Here is a 22,346-nt window from a genome sequence, read left to right as displayed (position 1 = left end):
CAATTTTCTTCACGAGCAGCTGAGAGACTTCCATATTTCACTCACTGCTGTCAACTACCCGACTTTCAAGTTCCCACTTCCCTGTATTACTACCCTAACCTCAAAGTCCCAGAATGAGAGCAGTAGTGAGGGATCGGGTACTACACGCTAGGGGCTGGGTACACACACACACTGAAGGCGACAGAAGACGCAGTCCCACAGCTACACGGGGTGAACCCACTCGGTTACGCACCGTCACGCAAGGCCACGCAGCAGGGGCTACACACGGGATGCACCCACTAGTCTCACCTGGCAACTGACGAGTATAACTGACACAGTTGCACAAAATGACTGCTAATAATAATGAACATAATGAGCGCGTTTCCAATATTTTGCTCAGACAGCTTGACATCAATGGAATCAAGTCAATGGAGCTAGGTAGGATGTCTGTACATCTTGGTATTAGCGGGGTCTCGAAGAAACAGATACTGAGATGGAGTGGCGGGGTGAAGATTTGAGAGGGATCAAAACAGGACAGCACGGGTGGGTGCTGATGATGGCTGTGGTGTGTGCACAAGAAAAAGAGGAGTCGGGGTGGAGAGGAAGAAAGGGGGAGTATTTTGGAGCACTGCTCTCACGATCCACCACGACTGTTCTCAAGAATATAAAAAAATGAAGGCACAGGCGCTGAATGCTTGCTTTCCCAAGCAAAGCTTAAGAAAGTTAATTGCATTGCGAGGAGTTGCAGGAGACGTCTGTGTTGCTTCAGCCGTACAGCCATGTCCGCGGTGAAGATGGTCTCCCAAACACCGCCGCCCCCGTGGCGCGACCTGAAAGCGGTGGGCAGGTCTTCCATTTCACCTTCTCATCGCGCCCCAAAGACGGCTCTCTAAGCAAATGTCAGCTCTGAGCGGCGAGGCAGTCGACATAATTAAAGGTAACATTCTCACACCCCTTGCCTAACCTCCCTTTACCTCTAGCACGCGACCCTTCAATGCGCAAAAAAGACCACAAAAAACACCTGAACCTACCTTGACCTCCCTCTCCCCACTAGTACACATACACCATACTGGCCTTGAACCCTCCTCTTTCGAATCCCTGGTACTCGAAGACCATTAAACAGCACTGATATGAAGATAATCATGTCAAAATACCCTAAACACATCGTCAAAATTCGTGGCCTTGTCATTCACTAATGACTAGGCTCTGCAAGACAAAAGTGGACGTTGGGTTAACAGCCCTCTTGGACGAGAGTAAGTACCTTTAGCAGTAAGCATGTCGAGTGAACACTACCCAAGACAATGTAAGGAGGACATCCACGGGGCAAACAGATGACTGGTGGTTGACCAACGTCAAGAAAAGACAGGACAGCAGACATACTCAAAGGGGCACAGAAGAGGCCCCACTGCCACAGCTTCACTGTTGCTGCAACTTATCATGTCCTCACCCCACACTAACTAAAAGATGTGGCATCAGTAGTTTTTCTCTCTTGTGCACTGCACGCCTCTCCTTTTCAAATGCATGCGATGTCGAGAGAACGGATCAGGTGATGCCTTGCCGCAGTTATATCAACTAAAAGGAGGGCTGTGTAATGTTAGGCTTTATTCACCACCCTGGTAACAAGTCTTAATTCATATCAAATTTCCAAACTAAAGGAGCTGTGCAGCTATTACCGGCAATCACTACGGCGAGACCTCGCAGCTTTCCCCCGAGGTATTAATGGGGAGCCTGACTTACAGCAGGACCCGCTAATCACTTTTCTATCCTACTGCACAGAGGACAAGTCTCTTTCATCAATATCTAATAACCTCCTTGCCATTCTAATATAGTAGCAGTAACTGTTTTTTCATCCGATATTGACTGTGCTACACATCTGCTAGACAGCCAGCTCAGTGATGTGTCCAAGAGATTCTAGTGCGCAAACACGATTCTTGTTTTAATAGCAGCGGGGTCTGAAGAAAATGAAAACACTGACCTACAGGCAATACTCTACCTGCATGCCGCACTCCAAGACGCAAAAATATTGCTAAGGAATGCCAATTACACCAAACGCTGGGTAGATTCTGGAGCAGGCCAGCCTTGTACCAGAAAATGGACGTATTAGAGTAAAAAAAAAACATGAAACACCCAGCACCTTGCAACCACCCAGCCCCGCCGGGTTATTTCCTCGAGATGCTGATTATGATAAGAGAGAGAGGTGGGGAAGGGTATGGAGAGCATGCTCCTCCCCTTGTTCAGCAAGCTGTGACGCCACACTGACCGTGGTAACAGGACGATGCCGCACCCGCCAAACTGTAGTCCCATGAGATGCTGCACTGATAGAGGTGGTCAATAATAACCTAACGACCGCTTTAGGCCACAACACAGACTCAACCACCACAGCCCGAAAATATGCGATTATGATTGTCGAGGAGAGCGAACGACTACTCATCTCCTCTTCACGCATATGACAGCACGTGGGCTGTCGAGTCCGGAATTGTGAGACATGATGTCGATCTCCTCCTCCACTCCCCCTTCCACACACACTCTCTCTCATAAAAAATGGTCGATTCTTATAATACAGGACAGTGTGCAGAGCAAATCTACCGCATGTTCCGTACTAATGAAACGTTCAATACTTGTTCCATCTTTGAGACACAGGTCTGGAGTAATTCCACATTAGGCACCTAATTATTTCTCGTCTTCTCCTCGTGCTGCTACTCCAGTCCTCCTGTCCCTCAACCAGTGAAGACAACTCAGCCAGCACTAAGCCTCTTGGACCAAAAGCTTGCATTAATGCGTCTTACCTCACTTCTTCGTCCCACCCACCCCAGCTCCACCCCCGCCATCAAAAGACCTAAGCCGTGTGCAGGTTAATTAAGACCCTCCAAACAGCAGCCGCTTTCCCCCCCCACTCCCCCCACACACACACCCTTTTTTTTTCTTCTTCCTTCGGTCCGAGCCTGCCCATCTTTCTCATGCCAGGACCACCCGAAGCGACAGGTCGTCGGTAAATCTTCCACCCCTACCCCCCCCCCATATTCTCTCATTGTGGCATGTAATGACGTGCACGCACATACCAGCTACTGCACGTGCAGGCGCCATGCTGTTCACGCGAGGTGCGGTGCCGGGCGTGCACGCACGGGGAGGCCAGATCTTTTCTTGTCATCAATAATGAAAGACTCAATCAAACAAAGTGATGTCGCAATGCTTTTACTTCCCCTCTGACAAAGGCAGGGGCCCCCTCGCGCACAATGGCGTGATGGATTTTTCATAATGCACGCGGTGAATAATTTAATGGCGGCGGAGATGTAATTCGGCACCCATGCAAGTCGCCACGCCTCACCTGCCACGGCTAATCTGAGCTAACTGCTCCGTTACCCTTCCTTCCAAGCCTGCCACATAATCATTCGTCTCAAAACCTTACCAGCCAGACGACCTCTGTGGGACGGAGGGGAGCGGGAGGGAGAGGAGGAGAGAGAGAGTAGTCTGGCAGTATAAACAGGAATCAATGCGAGCTTAGCGCGCTTCTCACAAGCACGAGCCCACAGTCCGGAGCGGACATGCCACCGTGACATGCGCTGTACCACACGAGCTGCCTCTACCTGCTCCTCTGCTCTTCCTTCCTCTGTTTTCCTCAGGGACATGACTGGCTGACGGACACATCGAAGCAAGGAGCCGAGGAAAGGAAGTTCCAAGAGCTGCCTGACACTGAACAATCCGGGTATGTCCGGGGAGGGGAGGCGTCCTACGGTGAAAGCCACGCCCTCTTACCACAAGGAGAGTCCATTTCCTTCGGCGTTCTCTCTCTCCCCACTCCAATAAACGACAATATCTTCTGGAAATCCCGGGTGTGACAATTCTAGACAACGATACAGATGACGAAAAGTGCACCATTAGAAATCCACAAATACCTAATACGGCGACTTACCACAACAACAAGCAAAAGTTGGAGGAACCTTCTAGTAGATAACGGAGAAAAAAAAAGTAAGAAAATAAAGAAGACAAATTTCCTCGAGCATCAAGTAATGTGAATCAAAAGAGAAGCTAGTAAACCTGTTACTGACATAATCACACAGGTGACGTGTCAAACTAGTGATTGTTTATCAGCTCTAGGCTCTACGACCATTACCGCGTGCGTCACCACTTAATGTCAGATGACAGACAGAGAGAGAGGGAGGGAGAGGGAGGCTCATCCTGCAACGCGTGGTGAGAACAAGTCTGTGATTATAAACTACATTTGCTGATCAAAGATTGTAATCGATGGCTCCCCGAGGAACATGCAAGTGAAAAACACCGCAAGGCCATTGATCAGATGGACAAAGCCCATGCCGTGACGCATCGCTCGGACCCGATATTAAAGTCTTTTTCCGAGTTTGCTAAAATTATTAAGTCCACCGAGGTTGCAGCGGGGGAGGAGTTGGAATTAACCTGTCCCACAACAAATGTAAGGACGATGGGGGAGGATGCTTTGCAGGAAGGGGACAGCGAAGCTGATCTGCCCTGCATGTTGAGGTCACGCTGTAAGGTCAAGCTGTCAGCATGCAATATATATATACTGCACTGCCCGCTACTTTCTCCCTGCCATTGAATTTTTCCCGACGGTTGTATATGATTTCAAAACACGGCCACTGTGATGATATAAGAGAAAACGTGCACAGCGTCCCTCCCCACCCCCCGGGACAGCTAGTTCTAATGACACACTCGGGGACAAACTGTGGTCAATGGCCGCCGAGTAAACACTATCTGGGACCAAAGGTAGAGACTGGAATTATCAGGCTACGTCTGAGGGCTCATCACTTCCACAGTCGGTTGCCGACAGAAAAAAAGTCGGCATGTCTCTTTATATGCGACACCTAATCTTATCTTGCCATCCCCACCAACTCGCTCCTCCCACACCTTAAATAAATAATGGTCTGGAACTTGTCAAGTCCTCGCTCCTGGCATCAGTTCACAGACCGACAGGGTGGTCAACGAATATGTGGAGATTCACGGTGGATGAGCAGGGGACATCGTCGCCATATTCCAACACTAGTTCTTGCGCGTGAGAATTTTTTGTTTCTTTTTACGGGCCCGTCAAAGACCACTTAGGCGAGCGCCGCGCTTGGGTGCGTTCTGCCAGGGTCCAGCAGAGTCCATGTTAGAGGTCAGCATGGTAGCGTACAAGCGATAGTTGTGTACAAGCGAGGGTAGTGTACAAGCGATAGTAGTGTACAAGCGAGGGTAGTGTAATGCCCAGCATCACTAGCGCGGGACGCCGAGGTAGCGGTCACGTGAGTGTGGAGAGCTTACCGCCAGAGGCCCAGGGTGTGGACATCGATCTCACGACAAGGGTCGGCGCCAGCGGGCCCCGCAACTCCCTTCGCAGGCCGCACTTCCGTTAGTAAATGGACAAGCGTGACCGATGGGGTCGACCATAGGGAGACGCACCGGCGGCACCGCACAACTACGTGATGTGGGGAGAGGGGAGGGGAAGGAGTTGTAGATGAACGGGTGGGCGTCACCCTATTAAGTTTTCGTTTTCTCCAGCTCCCGCGTACGACATCCGTCACCAGTTCCCGCTACGACAGACAAGGTCCCAAGAACGCCTTACATTCCCTTTCATCCCTGTCCCCTACCAGCTCGCCCCGACAAATCGTAGGCAGGACACGGATGTATCTGTTTACGGGTTGTATACTCCCTATTTACAACACACCGGCTACACAAACGTGTTTACAAGTTGCCATTGAGGCCCACAGGTATCGTTTCAAGGTCAGTCACATGTGACTGTCGACGGCGAGGACAGGTGACAACGAGCTTTCCCTTTCACACCTGCGCTGTTACATGTTCTTGTGGTACACTCACACTGAGATTATTATATATGTGGCTTCACACCGCGCTGCTATACGTCCTTACTTTCACACCGCGTTGTTGTAAATGTATTTGCCTATTTGCACAATGTTCAAACTTCGCAAAGTTGTGTGTGAAGATTACAAGAACGTAATGGTAATGGAGCGAACGCTCGGGAATCTGCAACTTTAATTAACAGGCTGTCGTAAATGTGTTTGCCGAAACTCTGCCAGTACAATGGGACCTTCGGAGCTGCCTGGTAGAGAAGGGCCGTGAGCGAGTGGTGCTGACTGTACTCAGCTGCACACAATAACAGTTGCGCTCATCAGATACATCACAAAAGTGATGTAAAGTCGAGCTCACTGCCCGAGCTTCTCAGATGAAAACGACTGCTAGAGTCAAACCACGCCTACCTTCTCCTAAAACCTCCATCGACACTGATACGACTTTCAACTGTTGCTGTCATGCCCTCAGCTCCTACACTTTGAAATAAGTGCATATACACACATGCAAGCCACTGAACGCTGCAACGTTCGTTCTCTGATGCTAGTGAAGGTCCAACCCTTGCGGCCAATACACAAACAAAAGTTTGCCAGAAAGTCGGTGAGACCATGGTACAATGCTGCTAGTGTACAAAGCTGCCTTCTGCTAAGATGCAGTGCCCGTCTGCGAGCCCTGGTACCGTCAATGGAATGCTGTCATACTATATTTTTTCCCTCTGTGCGGCCTCAGCCAGTTTCCATTAGTTTAACAACTCTGTCCACCCCCGCTCACGCCCCTCCACCCGACATCCGCGTACAGTCATTCCGAGTAAACTTGTGTGAGCGCGTAGGTGTGAGTGTTTTAATCAAAAACGAAACCGCCAACGTCAAAGATAATATATATATATATATCATCTTTTGCTTGACCCTACAGCGCATGGCGAGTGCGCCCCTGGAGATGACACGCGGTGAGGCGTGACTCACCTTCAGACCCAGCATCTATACTCACTAGCTGCCTCTTACCCCGCTGTTGACGAAAACCCTCGCTTAGATGACATTTACGGTGAGGGTCGAGCGTGGAGCTTCGTTACTCTCTCCACCCATCCATACAACGACGTCATGAGCCCTACTCCCTTTGGTTTTTTTGTTTTTTTGTTTTTTGTTTTTGTTCAGGAGTCTGGTTGTCAAAACACAATTTTACATTTAAACGTAATTTATGAAGGGGGCTGTGACCTGGGACATTTAAGAGCTAACAGATGCAGTCTGTTTAAGATTTTTATTAAAAGTTGTTGCTGTATATATTACGGTTATTACGTAACAATTTCAGGCGAAAACTTTCCCCACCGCCACCAGCCGCTATCTAGTTTGGTCTTCTCTTATTTCAGGCTCACAACCTGCCTTCTGTTGACGACGACGTCGGCCTGCTCCTCAAACATGAAAGCGAGGCTAGTCGCACCCGCCGCAGGGTTGAAAGCTGGAAAAATCGCGACTCATAATTCAAAATTTACGGTAAGACGTCAGTAGGAGGGGCAGCACGGCGAGGTAGTCTAACAGCCATCACCATGCCTACAAGATCAAGATACCCTTACAAGTTCACTTTTTGCGGATTGTTCACAGGTACCCCTTCAAATCGTTTCCTGCGGTTGCAGCTATCAACCAGAGAACAGCAACCTCGGGGACAGTGAGTTAATCCACAGTTCCATTGCCCTGTCGTTTCACTGCTTTTCTTTCTTGTACTTAACAGTTCATCGACCCTCTCTGTCTTTAGAATAATTGCGACAGGTCGAGCTTCAAACAAATGGGGTAATTACTAACAGGCTAACAAGACTAAAACAATATTATAGACAATCACTTCCCTTCTCAGGCTGCTCTCAACAGATGCAGGAGGACCTGGCCCTATGACAGCTCATATTGCCCGAGACGTCCGTTTCTTGGACGCTGGGGATCAACAGATCGCACAAGAGCCCCTGCGCCATCTGGATGTAATCACGAATTAGCCGACAGAACACACGTGTGTACAGCACAGCACAGCAATGTGCACGTGATCTAACGGAATGTGTGTGCCGTGTGTACCGCGCTTTTCCCCCCGCGCAGTGCTTGCGCACATAAAAAAACCGGTTTGCCACTCACACAACACGCACACACTTTCTCTAACACATTCTCTGATGTCTGAAGCCACACTAATAGTAAAAACGTCAACGTTAAACATTCTATCTACTTGTTTATTTTGGATCAGCTCTCCTACCCGTCCGATAAAAGCAAACGTTAATTAACACACTCCAGAGAGAAACTCAGGCCCGCTACATGTCCGCCGTGTGCGTGAGCTGCTGTTCCCGACTCCCAAGACAACAAGCATCTGGGGAACCATTTAATGTCGTCCTTTGCTGAACAGTTGTGATTGGGCTTGACCCCAGTGCTCGCATCGCGAAAGAAACGGAAGCAGCCATTATCACAGGTGTGCCGACGCTAACGACGTCAGACCGTCCAGGTAAACCAAATCATACCTTCACTAACGATGTCAGATCGACCTGCCGGCGCACACCATGTCATTGTCACACCCGATTCCCCACATTCCCCTGGTGGTGCGACGTGACCACTAACGACGGACCCGCCTCTCCTCATCACGACCACGTGTGTGGCTAATCACGCCAGCTCGCCCCATCATATCACACCGTGCAGTTATCTATAATGATGTCGGTTAGCCTCGTCATCACAACTGCTGTCAACGCTTAGGTGTGGCGCTCTGTTCACTTAAAGCAAGAACATATCACTCGCTTTCATTTATTATGGACACATACAAGCAAGATTCACGGATACTATTTTCACCACTCGGAAATCCATAACAGCCTCTGTGGAAACACTATCAGGCTCGGTACTGATTGAACAAAATTATTACTTTTCAGCGCCTCCAGGAAGCAATTATCGTAAACACGTTATTGTCGTAACTTCTAAAAGTAACAATTATGTTACAAGCTAAAATTGACAAGATTTCAAAAATATACATACGTAGAGAGAGAGAGAGCAATATACAGTTTGCCCACAAATGTTAAACTAGAGAATATCTACACGAAAATAAATTTAATGTTGTTTGTGGGCAAGAGGACCTGATTAGTCGGGTATGCTATCACGGCATTTTGAAATAAGTCGCAGTAGAAATGATGTTGACGCCAAGAGTGTTTGAGGGAAATTGTACCTGATGACCTCGTGCTAAGTTACCCTCAAAGCATGATGGAGGGGAAGGGTGAAGGTGGGAGGGACTTAATGGCAACTGGTGGCGCCCTGAGCACCCTGCACTAAGGACACGACCTTTGGAGCTGGTCACACACCCCGAGGCCACGACAGGCAGCAAGTGAGGGGAACTAATGTATGTCTCCAGTGCCACTCCTGGTGGCGGCTGCACCCGCGGCCTTCAGTGTCGGCAAAGGCCGCCTGACCCCCAGTCCACCACAACGACTGCTGCAGGAAGTAGTTGCACGGGCTCTACTGTGGCTTCAGACGATCTTTAGCACAACTGTTCGGCTAGTCAGGATCATCACATTTACAGAGACTGCGGCACACGTAAAGGTCACAAGTGGTGATGGTGGTGACAGGCGGGGAGGGTTGTTGCGACGTATGCACGTTGTGGTACGTGTTGTGGGAAAAGTGCTGACGAGGAGTTGTAGCAACAGATACAACAATTACAGATATCCAAGTGACAGCCGGATGAAGTCTTTGATTTATATATGTATAAAGTACACAACAAGGGAGGAAGGAACCGATCGAAAAGGAAAAGACTGTACCGAACACTAATCAGCAGATGTAAAACCTCGGTTCATCACCTGCACTGCAATTACCTGTACCTCGACTACACCTGGCGTGGGGAAGCAAACAACTTAGTCTTAGTGGTTAGAGCAAGGCTGTCCGAACCCAAGGAAGCAGACACCAGAGCTGATCCACCTGCAGTGTATCTGTCCGGAAAGGTAAGGCAGGCGTGGGACAGGAGATGGGCAGCTGACCTCCAGATAATTGGTGTCTTTAGCATCTCATTCCCCGCTGACCTTTAAGGTCACATGCCTACCTTTACCTTTCACCAGGTGTACGAGAACGGGAGGCAGTGGATGTGGACCTCGCCTTTACAGGGAACAGGCGTTTATAAAACCGCCATGACGTGCCGCCCACGTGGGAAACACCACGCACTGAGTGACGCTTGTCTCGGACATGCGATCTCGCTTCCATCCACAGCCACGGCTACTTCGCGCCGTCTAAGACAATCGACCCTGCACTCACTCGATTAAAAAAAAAAAGAAAGAAAGAAAAGTGCACCAGGTCTGGCACCTGCAAAGCACGGCGCATGTGGCACCCACAGCGCCCGATCGTTTTGCGCCTGTGACGATCGATGGTCGCCGGATTCCGTCACAGCGCCGTGACGTAACGGAGCAGGGCGCACGGTGTAGCTGGCCGCTGGACGTCACGTGATCACACTGGCGTGGGCGGTGAAGAAGTGGTACACAACCTGTCGACACACTGCTCCTCCCTCACATGCTGGTAAACATGTTTATCATTGTGTTTATCTCTTTCTCTCACTCACACACACAGCCACGCAAGCGTATTTTTAACGACGTGACAACATGGTCGCCTTCACCAGACTCTGGAAGCTTCAGGTCTCTTTTAATGAACTGTCACACAGCTACAAATTCGGGGTCGGGAGGATCAACTGCAGTGTGTGTGCGTGCGTTTGTGTGTGTTTTCATCGCAGTTTTATTTCTGACAACTGCAATCAGTCGTAAAGACTAAAGCAGATAAGCCCACTTTCGCTGGCAATTTACGCGGGAATGTGCCAGTCCACGTTAACAGCCGCTGTAAAATAAAAATACAAACCGTTAGTTGTACTCAGCTTCACCCCCCTCATCTACCACTCCCACCTCCTACCACCACCACCTACAGCAATCTCGCAAAACATCTCTCGTCACGAGAGAACTTCGCAGGAGGACTACAGACGAATGAAAGGAGGAAGTGGGAGGGAGATGCAGAGCACAGCTTTTTAGGGTGGAAGGGAGGGAGGTGGAGAAAAATATTCAACGCAGATGATTTGGTGGCTCCGGGGCAGAGAGAATGTAAGAAAGCAAGCAAACATCATCTCATTCCGGGCCAGTCTCTAGGATTCCAGACTCTAATGCATTGACGTAAAATGCGCTATACAAAGCAGGCGCCAACCTCTTGGCTTGCGCACCGGGGCATTAAGATGTCAACGGCGAGAAACGACCCTGGCTGTTTACTACACAATTCATTCCAATATATTCTACCACCACAGCTTCGCGCTTCTCCTCTCCCCCACCCCTCAGCTCGCACCCTCCCGATTGCCATGACAACATCGCCATATTCCAGGCGGTGCCAAAGCATGGCAGCTCCTTCCAGACGAGTGTATTTTATCTCCCCATAATTCCAAGCAGGTGGCACAAGGGCTGGGGTGGGGTTAGGGTGGGGTAGGGTGAGTGCGGATGGGTGAGTGTAAGGGGGGACGTTTCACAAGCTTTCCGGTTCTGGGCGCGAGAACCGCGTGGATATTGAATGCCAGGTCATGCGGCAAGAGAAAGCGCTCTCAGTCGACAAGTTCCTCCCTGGTTCCTCCCAAGACTGGCAGTACAAGAAGCGGGTGGAGGAGAGAGAGGCAATTAACACCACGTGGCCGAGCGCGCGGCACGCTCCTCTGCTCCAGGTACATCCTACGTTCCACCGCAGCGAGCAGTAGTGGTGATGGTGGTGCTGGGTGGGTGGGAAGCAGCTGTCCAAAACCACCATAAATAAATAACAATCATTAACGTCAGCAAAGACTAACTTCTGCCATTCGGAGCTAATGATTGTCAGCGATGTAAAATGTCTCTGTCACACTCATACACTATCTTATTGTTTTCTTTTCTTGACTGGCAGAGACAAGCACCCGACACTACATGTTCTCTGTACGGTGACCCAGCATCAGGTCAGCCCGGTGTTGTCAGTCCAGTGTTCAGCACCCTACTCCACGTCCACCCAGCAACAGTCGTCACCTAACGGTGTCTCTCATTTGGTGCCTCTCATCTGGGTGTCTCTCATTCAGTAGATGAAAGTTTTTATTCTTTGTTATTTTGTATCCCTACCCAAACTGGGTTTTAAAAAATTGGGTGCATTTACGACCAGTCCCACAAAATAGTGCGCAACAACAATTAATGTTATTAATATTATCGTGACCTTTACCCTGTCTTCCTGCATGCTTAATGTATTATGTATCTAACTTTTGTAACAACGAAAGATCATCTTTCATGTCCGTTTTATTACATGTCACACGAGTGAGACCTGTGATCTAAGCCCAACACCCTAAACACCAACTTATGTTCTGAGATCCCCTGGGCGATTTCTAAGACGATTTTACACACGTCTGTAGATGACATGAAGCACTGTTTGCATCACATGTCCAACTACAGCCTCGAGTCCTGGAGTGACTCTCTAATGTTTCTCTTTTTTTAAAATAATTTTTGTCCCGTTGTTCGCCAGATATCAGTGATGTCACAGTATTAGTGGAAATGTGAGGACAGAGAGAATGCACCTGATGACCTCGTGCTCCGTTACCCTGAAAGCATGATGGAGAGGAGGGTGTAGTTGGGGCAGGAGGCCTAATGGTAACTAATGGCGCCCCAAGCAGCACGTACTAAGAACAGGACCTTTGTAACTGGTACTTTGCTAACAGCGAATTTTCTCTCATATTCATCCAGAAGAAATGCCCAATTAAGAACTCAATTATACTCAAGAAGACCGACTGTGTATTGTGTGTGAGAGAGAGAAAGCGAGTGTGCGCGCGCGTGTATGACAGCGAAAAAGCGTGTTTGATAATGTGTACGCGTGAGAAAGTGCGTGAATAAGTCTGTACGAGAAAATGTGAGAGAGAAAAGGTGAAAGCGCATGTGTGTGCGCCTGCGCGTGTTGACCATACGCGCGCTGGGAGGAGAAGGAAGTGGTGGGAAGGAATGTGATGGGGTGTGCCGCAATGAACAACTTCATCATTTCCTACACTTATACTTATTAATAATTTTTGCCGCGTGCAGTGTCTGAAAGCCAAGATTACCTCATGTAAATAAACATTTTCCCCCCAAGCACCTCCCCTGCCCTTAGCACACTCCCGCGAGCGCACACTCCGCTGTGTCCTGCAGTGCCGGCATTATTCTGTCCGTGATAACACGCACACTCCGCGCGTGCATAATGCATCGTGTCAAAGCTAACGTCAGCTGCTGGCTAATTACATAAGGCATAGCTGATTGTGAGAAAGATTAAATCAGGCTTAATAATGCATCACTGTTTGCCAAGAACGTACAAAGGCAAACACAAGCCTATTGCAAAAAGTGCAAATTGTGAAAACGTCTAAATATGAATTTATGAATAATGAGGACAGGAAAACAACAACACTGCTTGTGCAAACACACTTCATGTCTCAACTCATTCCCGGTCTTTTGTGCTAAGCACTTGCTTCCACGTCGGACAACTTTGTCACCTCTCATGTCCGCATCCAGAGTTCGTGTGAAGAAAGGCCACCAACACAAAAATAAACTGAACAAAGTCCCCCCCTTCGTCAATCTGCTGAGTACAAGTCAATTTCTCCTGATGACTGTATTTTTAAAATGTTATTAATGACTAATTAACATTAAATATTGGTCATGACTAGGCAAAATTGCTAAAATATAGGTTACAAAAAAAAGGTAATGTTAATTAGAGATTGTTTAATAAATGCAATGATTATTAGATACTATAATAATGAAATACAAGTGAATACTGAATATCTTTGATAATATTGTTAATTCTGGGTTACACTGTAACGGTCAAAATTGTACATCCCAGCACTGTAAAAACAAAACATCAATAATAAAAAAAAAGGCTCTGGCCTACCACTGACTTACAAATGTAAATAAGAAATGTGTGTTGTGGCTGACTCATAATGAACTACACACATCGCCTCAAACTGGGAGACTGACGACAAAAGAGGAAACGCAAAAATACAAAAATAAAAATCAAGAAGGAACGAGGAAGAAAATAAATACAGGCAAGGAGTGTTCGGCAAGAACGTGCAGAACGCGTGCAATTCACGCACGTGCACACAAGGCCTTTTGATCTCGAGTTCTTTCCCCTCCTTCGACCGCGCTAAAAAGTTAGTCTACTGCGCAGTGACTTCGCGCGTGTGTATGTGTGTGTGCATGCGTGGGTGCACATGTGTTTATGTTGTGCACCTTCATCAATATGTGTCGGTCCCTTAGTACTACAGTAAAACTACATCCCCCAGGCGCTTGAGAAGGCGCTCCTATCCACGGAGTCCCCGCCCCTCCTCCCTTCCCTTCATTTCAAATAAGGCGGATGTTGAAAGGTGTACTCTTCACACGGCCGTGACCACCCCACCCCTTTCCTTTCCACCCCTCTCTGTATTTTTGGGTAAAATATGCAAGTTGTTTCTGTACACGATATTGAAAGACACGAAGGCCGAGCTGTGCTGCTGTAGGGTAACCGCCACAGTTAGCTGCGCTAATTATCAAGCCTCGAGGCAAGGGCCACTGTACACACTTCTTTCACTCCAGCTATTCGCACGTGAAGAGTTTACCTCGACTGCAGGAAAAAAACTTCAACAGTCTCTAAAGAAAAGACAGATTCGTGCATGAGAGGGATACAAATACGGGTGACTGCTTACAAAATCAATCTCTCTCATACACACAGCAGAGTGTGTGTGTGTAAAGAGAGAGAAAGAGTGAGAAACTCCATTTCAGAAGCATAAAATGTAATGAAACGGAAAATATGAGTTTTGGCAAACTGCTGAAACTACGTATCTACGTATTTGGCTTTACTCCCTACACAAGCATTTACATGCTATTTTAGCCCCGGCTTTGACAACAAAATATCAACAAGCACATAAAATCTCCCTTCCCATCCTCGACAACATCTCAGTCGACAATTTGTAAAATACAAAAGAGAGTACTGTCAATGTTAAGCAGCCATACTGACACACATTATGACACTTCCCAAGAAATACCGACAGTACAGGGCCACGTCACCCTTGTGATAACCACACTGGCTCAAACCCAAACTGCTGGTTATGACATTTTTAATCCTCTGGATTTCTTGATGCTCGTCTAATACATATTTTTTAAATGTATTTGGAAGCTGCATTTGCTATTAAGTCTTCGGTTTTTTGGGGGAGGATGTTGTACTTTTATGCTTTTAGAAAAAAAGGTGCAACTTATCGTCTCGCCCTTCCTTGTTGTAGTATAATGCATAGCATGATGGATTTACACACATCTCCTTCCCCCACCAACCCACCCACCGACAAAAAACTAATTGAAAAGCCATACAAAGTTGGGGCCAATTGCTGAAGCCACTGCCAATGCAGAGACACGGGTGTCTCAAGTGCATCTTGTCCACATTAATGAAAGTAAAAAGCAAGGAACTGTCACAGAAGCTCCACGTTAGCGGGGTCATGGAGGACAAACAGTTTCTAAGATTACACAAGCCTGCACCAACGTCTCCAAGCTGTCGGGAATCGACACCCCGGGTGCCATGGCTGACGGCGAGGGCTGTCGGTGTCCAGAGACAAACCCTGCAAGGTGACAAAGTCCAGTTTCGGGCTGCAGCCACCATCGCCCTCGCTTCCTCCCAATCAACTACTAAATACAGTGTGCAGAGGATGCTTGTTAACGGCAGCATGCTGCAACAGGTGAGGATGCCCATCTCCTGGTCTAGACGAGAGACGTGGGGAGGTAGGTGAGTTTTTACTTGCCCTCCGCCACCGCGGACCCGAGGCTGTCTGGCACCGGAAGGAGGCTCACAAAAGGGGTTGCCTCACGTGACACGGACTTCTATCTAGCGTGGGAAAACTACACTCGTTAATCTCATGTTAACGGTTTTGTTCTTAAGCAAACTGACGCTATTCCAGGAAAGGAGGAAGGGATAGAAAGAAGGAGAAACTCCTGAAGCATTTCGTGAAACGTAAGTTGTTCACAAATCTCAAATCTTGCACTAGACACCAGTGCACGACTATGCGCGTGGCTGGTCAATAAAACATCAAGCAGCAAAAATCGGAGGAAGCTGAAAAAGAAAGATGAAGGAGAAGAGCAGTGGAAGGGGGCACTAGTTTGTCGATGTGTGGGGAGGGAGAGAAAGGAAGTAGGACGAAAGATCACAAGGGTTTCCCCCCAGCTCTACCCCTCTAACGGGGCCGAAATTAGCCAGCGATGCGACGGCAAGGGCTGAGCAATTGATTAAAAATAATTGGATCACAACAGATGTTTTATTTCACAAATTTCGGGCTGGCCTGTCCTGCCTGCAACAAAACCATCAAGAAGAAAGTCTGACAGGTTAAGCACATGAGGCAATGAGCGACTAGAGCGCACCCCGTGCCGGCGGCGGCCTTTTAGCGGCGACTTTGTTCTGTCTATCCGCCATGGAGCTCTTTCCCCCTTCATCCCCTCTTTATGTCTCAAGTAACAGAAGAAAACGCGCGCGGGCACACACACAGACACGTATCCACCCTACTCCCCTTCTCTCTACATATATATATATGTGTACTGAATATATATGAACACACTTCCTGTCCACCCGTATAAGAATTCACGTCCGTGGTGGTGACAGCTGAAGGGTTAGCGACATTAACGATCCACGTCAGGTGGCGAGGCCGGCCAGCCACAGGGCAGCAGCAGCCCACTGTCCCTGCAACTCTGGAAGCAAAGCAGCAGCCAACACCAACCCCGTGCGCCACCTGTCTGGAACTCAACCTCTACAGTTGTGATGCTCGGCCTTCACACCTTGATAGGGGCCTGCAGGCTCTTAGCAAGGTGGTGATGTGCGATGACAGAACGGAGAATGTGTTGGGTGGCAGTGGAGGTGTAGAGAAATGGCAAGATACCCACAAGATAACCCACATCAGAGAGTGAAGCTGTGTGGGCCTGTAATCAAAGCAGACAAGGTGGGATTCTCCGAGATCTCGGTTCGCTTTTATTTATTTCTTCGTTCAATTATTCGAAAGTCGTCTCTATCCATTCTTTCCCCTTCCCTCCCCCACCCCACCCAAAAAAAAAAATCCTTTCATTACTCTATGCGGGTTAACAGAGGCTGGTCGACTTGTTCTGCAAGTTTGCTACACATCTTACACTCATTCTGTCGCTCAAATCACCTCCATTATAGTAGCACGATTCTACGCTTGCTGTAGCTCTCCTCAAAGCAACCTTTCTTTTTTTAATAGTCTTCGTCGCTTCCTTTGCTTTTTTTAACCGTTATAAACAGCAGTAGTTGTCCTGTCTAATGCAAAAGTACAACACTCGTTATCTGCAGCTGTCATCACAGGAGGCCATTACTTTGTTACTATGTCAAGGGATTTAGCGCCACTCCTAAGCTACATATGTATTATTTATCACACACAAAACTATAAACAAAAACAGTCACGTAAGTTCTAGACAAAAATTATTCACTGAACAGAAATGTATCCATACACTGCAAAACATAACAGGAAGAAATACATCACTCTCAGAGATTAAATGACAAGCTGACATTCTAATAAATAAGTTACTTAAGTATATAAATATAACACACAGCTATCATAAATATAAGTATTGTACATAAAGTTAACATTATAATACATATTTAATAACCATTGTGCAAATAGTGTATTTTCAACATGTTCAACACGTGTTCTCAGACAGCTACGGCAACAGCTACAGCAGGAGAGTAACAACAGCGCCAGATGCGCCAACAGTTGTAGCGGGGACAGAGAACATCAGCAGGGAGGAGTGATTCCTATTCAAATGTTGTTAGGCGATACCAGGCGTTCAGACTGGCACAATGAACTAATTCTGATAACTACTTGCTCGGATATCGAATGGTTGCTAGTATGTACTCAACATTCATGCATCTCGCTCGTGCGACGGCCGCTTTCAGGTCCTGCCACCAAGCTTGTGTGCACGTGTGCCGTCGCTACACGGTTCTGCCATTGATGTGGCATACCCTGCTCAGGTGTGGTCAGTGAGAAAGCCAGTTCAGAGGTCAGACTGCGTCACAAGCATGGGACGTCCCGAGTACTTCAGTACATTAACAAAGTGCTCCTCTTCCCCACCCCGGACACCCACAACTACCCTGTACTGTGCATCTCTTCCTCACAACATTCTACTCCGACATCTGCTGTGTGAACACTAACCACCCTGTCAGAAGACTTCCTTCAGCTGCCATGCCTCAGCTCTTCTGCGACGGTGCCGGTGAAGTCAGTCAAGAGCCATGCCCCTCACAAACCATAAGTGACAAAAAGATGGGGAGGGGGCTGCAGTTCGCAGGCAGAAAGGAGCTGCTCTTAACAACTTCACATCCAGGAACCTCTCAGCGACATCAAAACTGAGCACTGCTGACAGCTACATGTTTGCTTCTTGCTGCAATAATGGAAAAGGAGGCGGGTAGCAAAAGGGGTGGGAGGCACCGGCCGGAAAAAGGGTTTTGGGGTGAAACAGGAAGAAGAAGAAGATTGGTGATGTGCAAGAACAGTGTAGAGACAAGCGGAAACGACCCCCATCTACACACCCACACACACACAAAACTAGAAAGAGAATGTTCAAACAAATACAGCAGTTAACCACAGCGCCGCCATTGCGTTCGTCAAGGTAGGTAAACAACAGATGTCGCGGCTCACAAAGCATACAGCAGGCGGGAGGAGGCTGGTACGAGAAGACAAGTCTGCTGGGCACGCCTGGCCACTCGCCCCACACTCCCCATACACCCTGACTGTTAAAAATCGCTGACCCACGGTTTTACCGCTCCCATCCCGACCCTAGGAAGAGGGTCTACTGAAGAGTTGCATCTGCTTTAAGAATAACTGCTTGTGTGGCAACAGGATGTGCTTGATGGCGGCTGATCATTAGAGAGGAATGCTGGGTTAAAGGCTACATAGGGCTACATACTCTCCTACACACAAGGATGTGAGTGTGTGAGTGAGAGAGTGAGTGTGTATACAAGGCATAATATATGAGCGGAATAAACAAAGCCGACTGTGCAGGTGCCAAGAAAACGCGATACCTTTCGTCACAACCCAGTAAACAACAATAATTGTGATTGTTACAGTTACGTCACTGGTTCTTAACAGTTCTGTCAATTAGTGGACGAACGAAAAACATCAAACCTGACTGAATCCTGGATGAATGTCAAAAGACGGGGGTGTGAGGAGAGAGGAGGGAGGGGAGCTTGTATACGCAAGTTCAAGACGAGTGTTGAGAAACACGACGGTGTTTACCTGGCCATCCTGGGCGGGAAGGGGAAGTGCGTGAAGTTGGCGTACTGGTAGGCGTGAAGGATGCTCCACATGGCCGACATGGAGCCGCCGGCACCACCCGCTCCTCTCCGAACTCCACCATCGAGCGCGGCGACTGTCGGACCACCCGCTGGCACACCACCCAGGGTCAGGCCGCTGGGCATTCCACCCGGGCAGGGCAGGCGGGTGTCGCCGCGGCAGACGGCGTCCAGCGTGCTCGGGAACCCTAGGGTGACCGCCAACGGCTTGCGAGGTTACTACTCCTGACAAAACGGAGACGTAGGGGTGGGGACGGGGTCGTGGGATACTTCTCCGTGCTGAGCGGGGCTTCGGGTGGTGGGTGGTGATGATGGTTCTTCCGTACAAAACGAATTTCACACGATGTAGGAACTCAGACTCGTGATGTCACAATGCAGGTCCGTTCTGACATGCACTTTTCTTGCACGTGACTATCTGGCACTGACTCCCCCCTCCCCTCCCACACAGGTAAACAGCATCCAGAGCTAACACCAGCGACTGCGATAGCGGCACCGTTCCGTCAACGGATGTCTCCTTCAGGTATCGTTGCACATTCTCAAAGGGCGGGTGTTGCATTCGCACTCTGCTTAGTCTGGCAAAGTTCCGCTCAGCTGGCGCTGTCCATGATGGCTCGACCGACTCGCCTGTCCACCTTCTCCCTGCGACGACCACTCCTATCACACACACCGTCAACTGCAGACGAACGGTTCACCGCAGGTGACGTAAGAGAGAAACGCGATTAAGGCAGCCTGAGAGCCTCTTCACAGGTAAAACACACACACGCACGCACGCGCATGCAAACGTGCACGCGGTGCTGCAGCGCGCTCTCTTCCCTTTCTGGGTGTACTCCACGTGGCTGGCGCGCCGGAGAGCGCGAGAGAAGAAAGTCCAGTCCTGGATCAAAGCGCGAGGGGCACCAACTCCTGCTCCTCGTGCCGCTTGCAGCGTCACTCTCTTGTGGCGAAGATCGGCGCGTGTTTTCCTCCCACTGGGGGCGCCTGGAGCTGCCAAGCCCGCCACCACAATGACGCGATGCCGTGAATCGAAGGCGCATGCATGCACGCGAAGACACACACAACCGCGTGCGCGCGCGCACATTCAGGTGGAACCGTGGAGGTGGGTGGGTGGTGGGGGACAAGGAGAGAGGGGGGAAGCTCCAGACTTGTTTCAGAAGCAGGTGACGACGTCGGGAGGGAGAGTCCACAGCAGCAGGCTGCCTCCGCACAGGGCCAGCATCAGTGCCGCCCCGAGTCCAGCACGATGCCTGTTCCTCCCAAGCGACAATGTTTTTCTCGCCGATCAGTCGACTAGAAGGCCGGGTATAGGTGGAGGTGGGAGGGAGAGAAGATGGGAACTAGGTAGGAGGAAGAGCCGCAACGCGAGAGAAACTACCTTTCTCCTCTCCTGATATCGAGTGGCGCTACAGCACCATTCAGCGTCGTTGAAAGTAGCGGTGAAGACAGCTCCCGAGTGAGAGAAGCAGCCCGTGGCCTGACCCAGCGTCCTCACGGCGCTCACACGCATGCACGCACGCATGCACATACGCACGCACACACACCTCGGCAGGCGTGAAGTCGGACGCTGTACGGCGTGTGCCTGTGGAAGAGTTGGGCGCACACACAACACAACAAGGCGCGGCGGAAAAGGGAGACAAGCGGGTTGGAGGTTTTGGTAGGGAGAGTGGCAGGGGAGGTAGGTGAGCCTTGTCTCAGGACGAGCGAAGCTTGCTGCGCACGCCGAGCAAAGTCCAAACGTTGCCTTACGGCGAGTGTTCCTCTCTCTCTCCTCTTCCTGTCAGACGAGAAGCGATAATACTCAGCGTCCTCGTCTCTCTAACCATCAGTCTGTAGAACTGGTGGGGTGGGAGGAGACCAGTTGCTTGTCCAGCGCCCTCGCTATGGGAACAGCGCCAGTCCCTGCAGATTCCACGCCGGAGGACGACGACAACAAGCGGCACTTCCCCTGACGTCCGACCGGCCGGGGCTGCAGCTGGCAAATGAAGTGTGGCGGCAAGCGGCGTTACCACGGCTCAGCCAGCGGAACGGCAGCGGCGTCAGACGCACACGCATACGAACGTACACACACGCACGCATCTCGCTCGCACAGGGTTCGCCGAGGGGAGGGGAAGGGGAGGGGAAAAAAAGAGGGCGAGGCATCTGTGGCACAGGCGTCGCTCGAATCGCCGCCAGGTTACCAGCATTTACCTGACAGTCTAAGGGTGCGAGAATGACAGTCCCCAGACGACCGTCATGGAGCTCCCGGTACCTTACACCTATATTTTTTATGTCTGTGTACCTCTACAGCAAGAGTAGTCAGCGCGTTTGTCCATGCTTTATGCCACAGTCACTATCAACTCGCGGACTCTGACAGGACCGCAGCCTGCTCCTAAAAACCAGTCCAACCGGTAACACCTAAATTCTCTTCCGTGTGTGAGAACGTAACTAACCTCCGCACGCCTCTCAGCTATAAGCATTTACGAACTTTAAAGTGCAAACCACTGTAAAGTCGTTGTCCGTACAGACGATGGCTACTAGTGGTCTCACAGCGGCCATCCCCTGCTGTCCTGTCAACCATCACATCATCATGGGACAAGCCAACTAGACTGAACGTCCCACTCCACAAACATGTCTCTACAAAAAAAATCATGGCAGTGAGCTAAGTAATTAAAAACTGTTGGTGTTTTCTTTTTTCAAAGTTTGGCCATTAATACTGTATTACACTGCATGTCAGTCGAGTTTTGAGTCACCAGTCGTAAACACATACACAAACACACACACACGCTGGGCTTTGTCTCGTCCCTCGATGCTGGCGAGAATCTTCAACTCCATCGACAGATCGACAGCCTCGCTGGGGGGAAAAAACCCATAGCGCCGACTAGAAAGGGAAGGGTGGCAACTCGTGTGATACTGCCTGAGTCTCTGAAGGGAGTAGCGGCCGCTGGGTGCTGGCGAGATCAAAAAGGTCACGTGCTCTGTGGACAGGCGGCGGGCGGCGCCAGCTGAACAATTTCAATATCCTTCCCTTTCATGTCGCTTCAACTTCCCCTCCCGACACACACACCTTTACTCTCCCCGACCCACTGCCCCATTTTATATGGTCAGCTCTACCTACATCAATATCTACCACGGCGTGTGCACGGCGTCTGATACAATCCACCGTTACAGTGCTCCCTCCATACATCTACCCACAGACACTAAAGTGTCTTTGATCTAATGCTGTACTTCTACTACAGTGCCTCCCTCGCTACATCCACCACTTTTTATCTTCATTCTTTGTAATATCTCCGGCTA

The 22,346-nt window shown here is 49.4% G+C and overlaps 1 protein-coding gene across 5 annotated transcripts in view; it reads right to left on the bottom strand.

Moving 5' to 3' along the window:
* The window catches only part of LOC112564238 (nuclear hormone receptor HR96-like), a 210,326-nt gene that overhangs the window by 51,748 nt on the left and 136,232 nt on the right, over positions 1 to 22,346 (bottom strand). Inside the window, exon 1 of one of the 5 annotated variants that reach the window (XM_025238918.1) lies at positions 19,021 to 21,112. The exons of the other annotated variants lie outside the window; for them this stretch is intronic. Coding sequence (XP_025094703.1) covers positions 19,021 to 19,202 — 182 coding nt within the window. The 5' untranslated portion in view covers positions 19,203 to 21,112. Of the gene's footprint in view, positions 1 to 19,020; positions 21,113 to 22,346 lie in introns of those variants that run through there. 5 annotated transcript variants of the gene reach the window in all.

Source organism: Pomacea canaliculata, linkage group LG5 (assembly GCF_003073045.1).
Source record: "Pomacea canaliculata isolate SZHN2017 linkage group LG5, ASM307304v1, whole genome shotgun sequence".
In the NCBI taxonomy this organism is placed as follows: domain Eukaryota; kingdom Metazoa; phylum Mollusca; class Gastropoda; order Architaenioglossa; family Ampullariidae; genus Pomacea; species Pomacea canaliculata.
The sequence above is the reverse complement of the archived record's forward strand: the minus strand, read 5'-3'. Positions and strand labels throughout refer to the sequence as shown.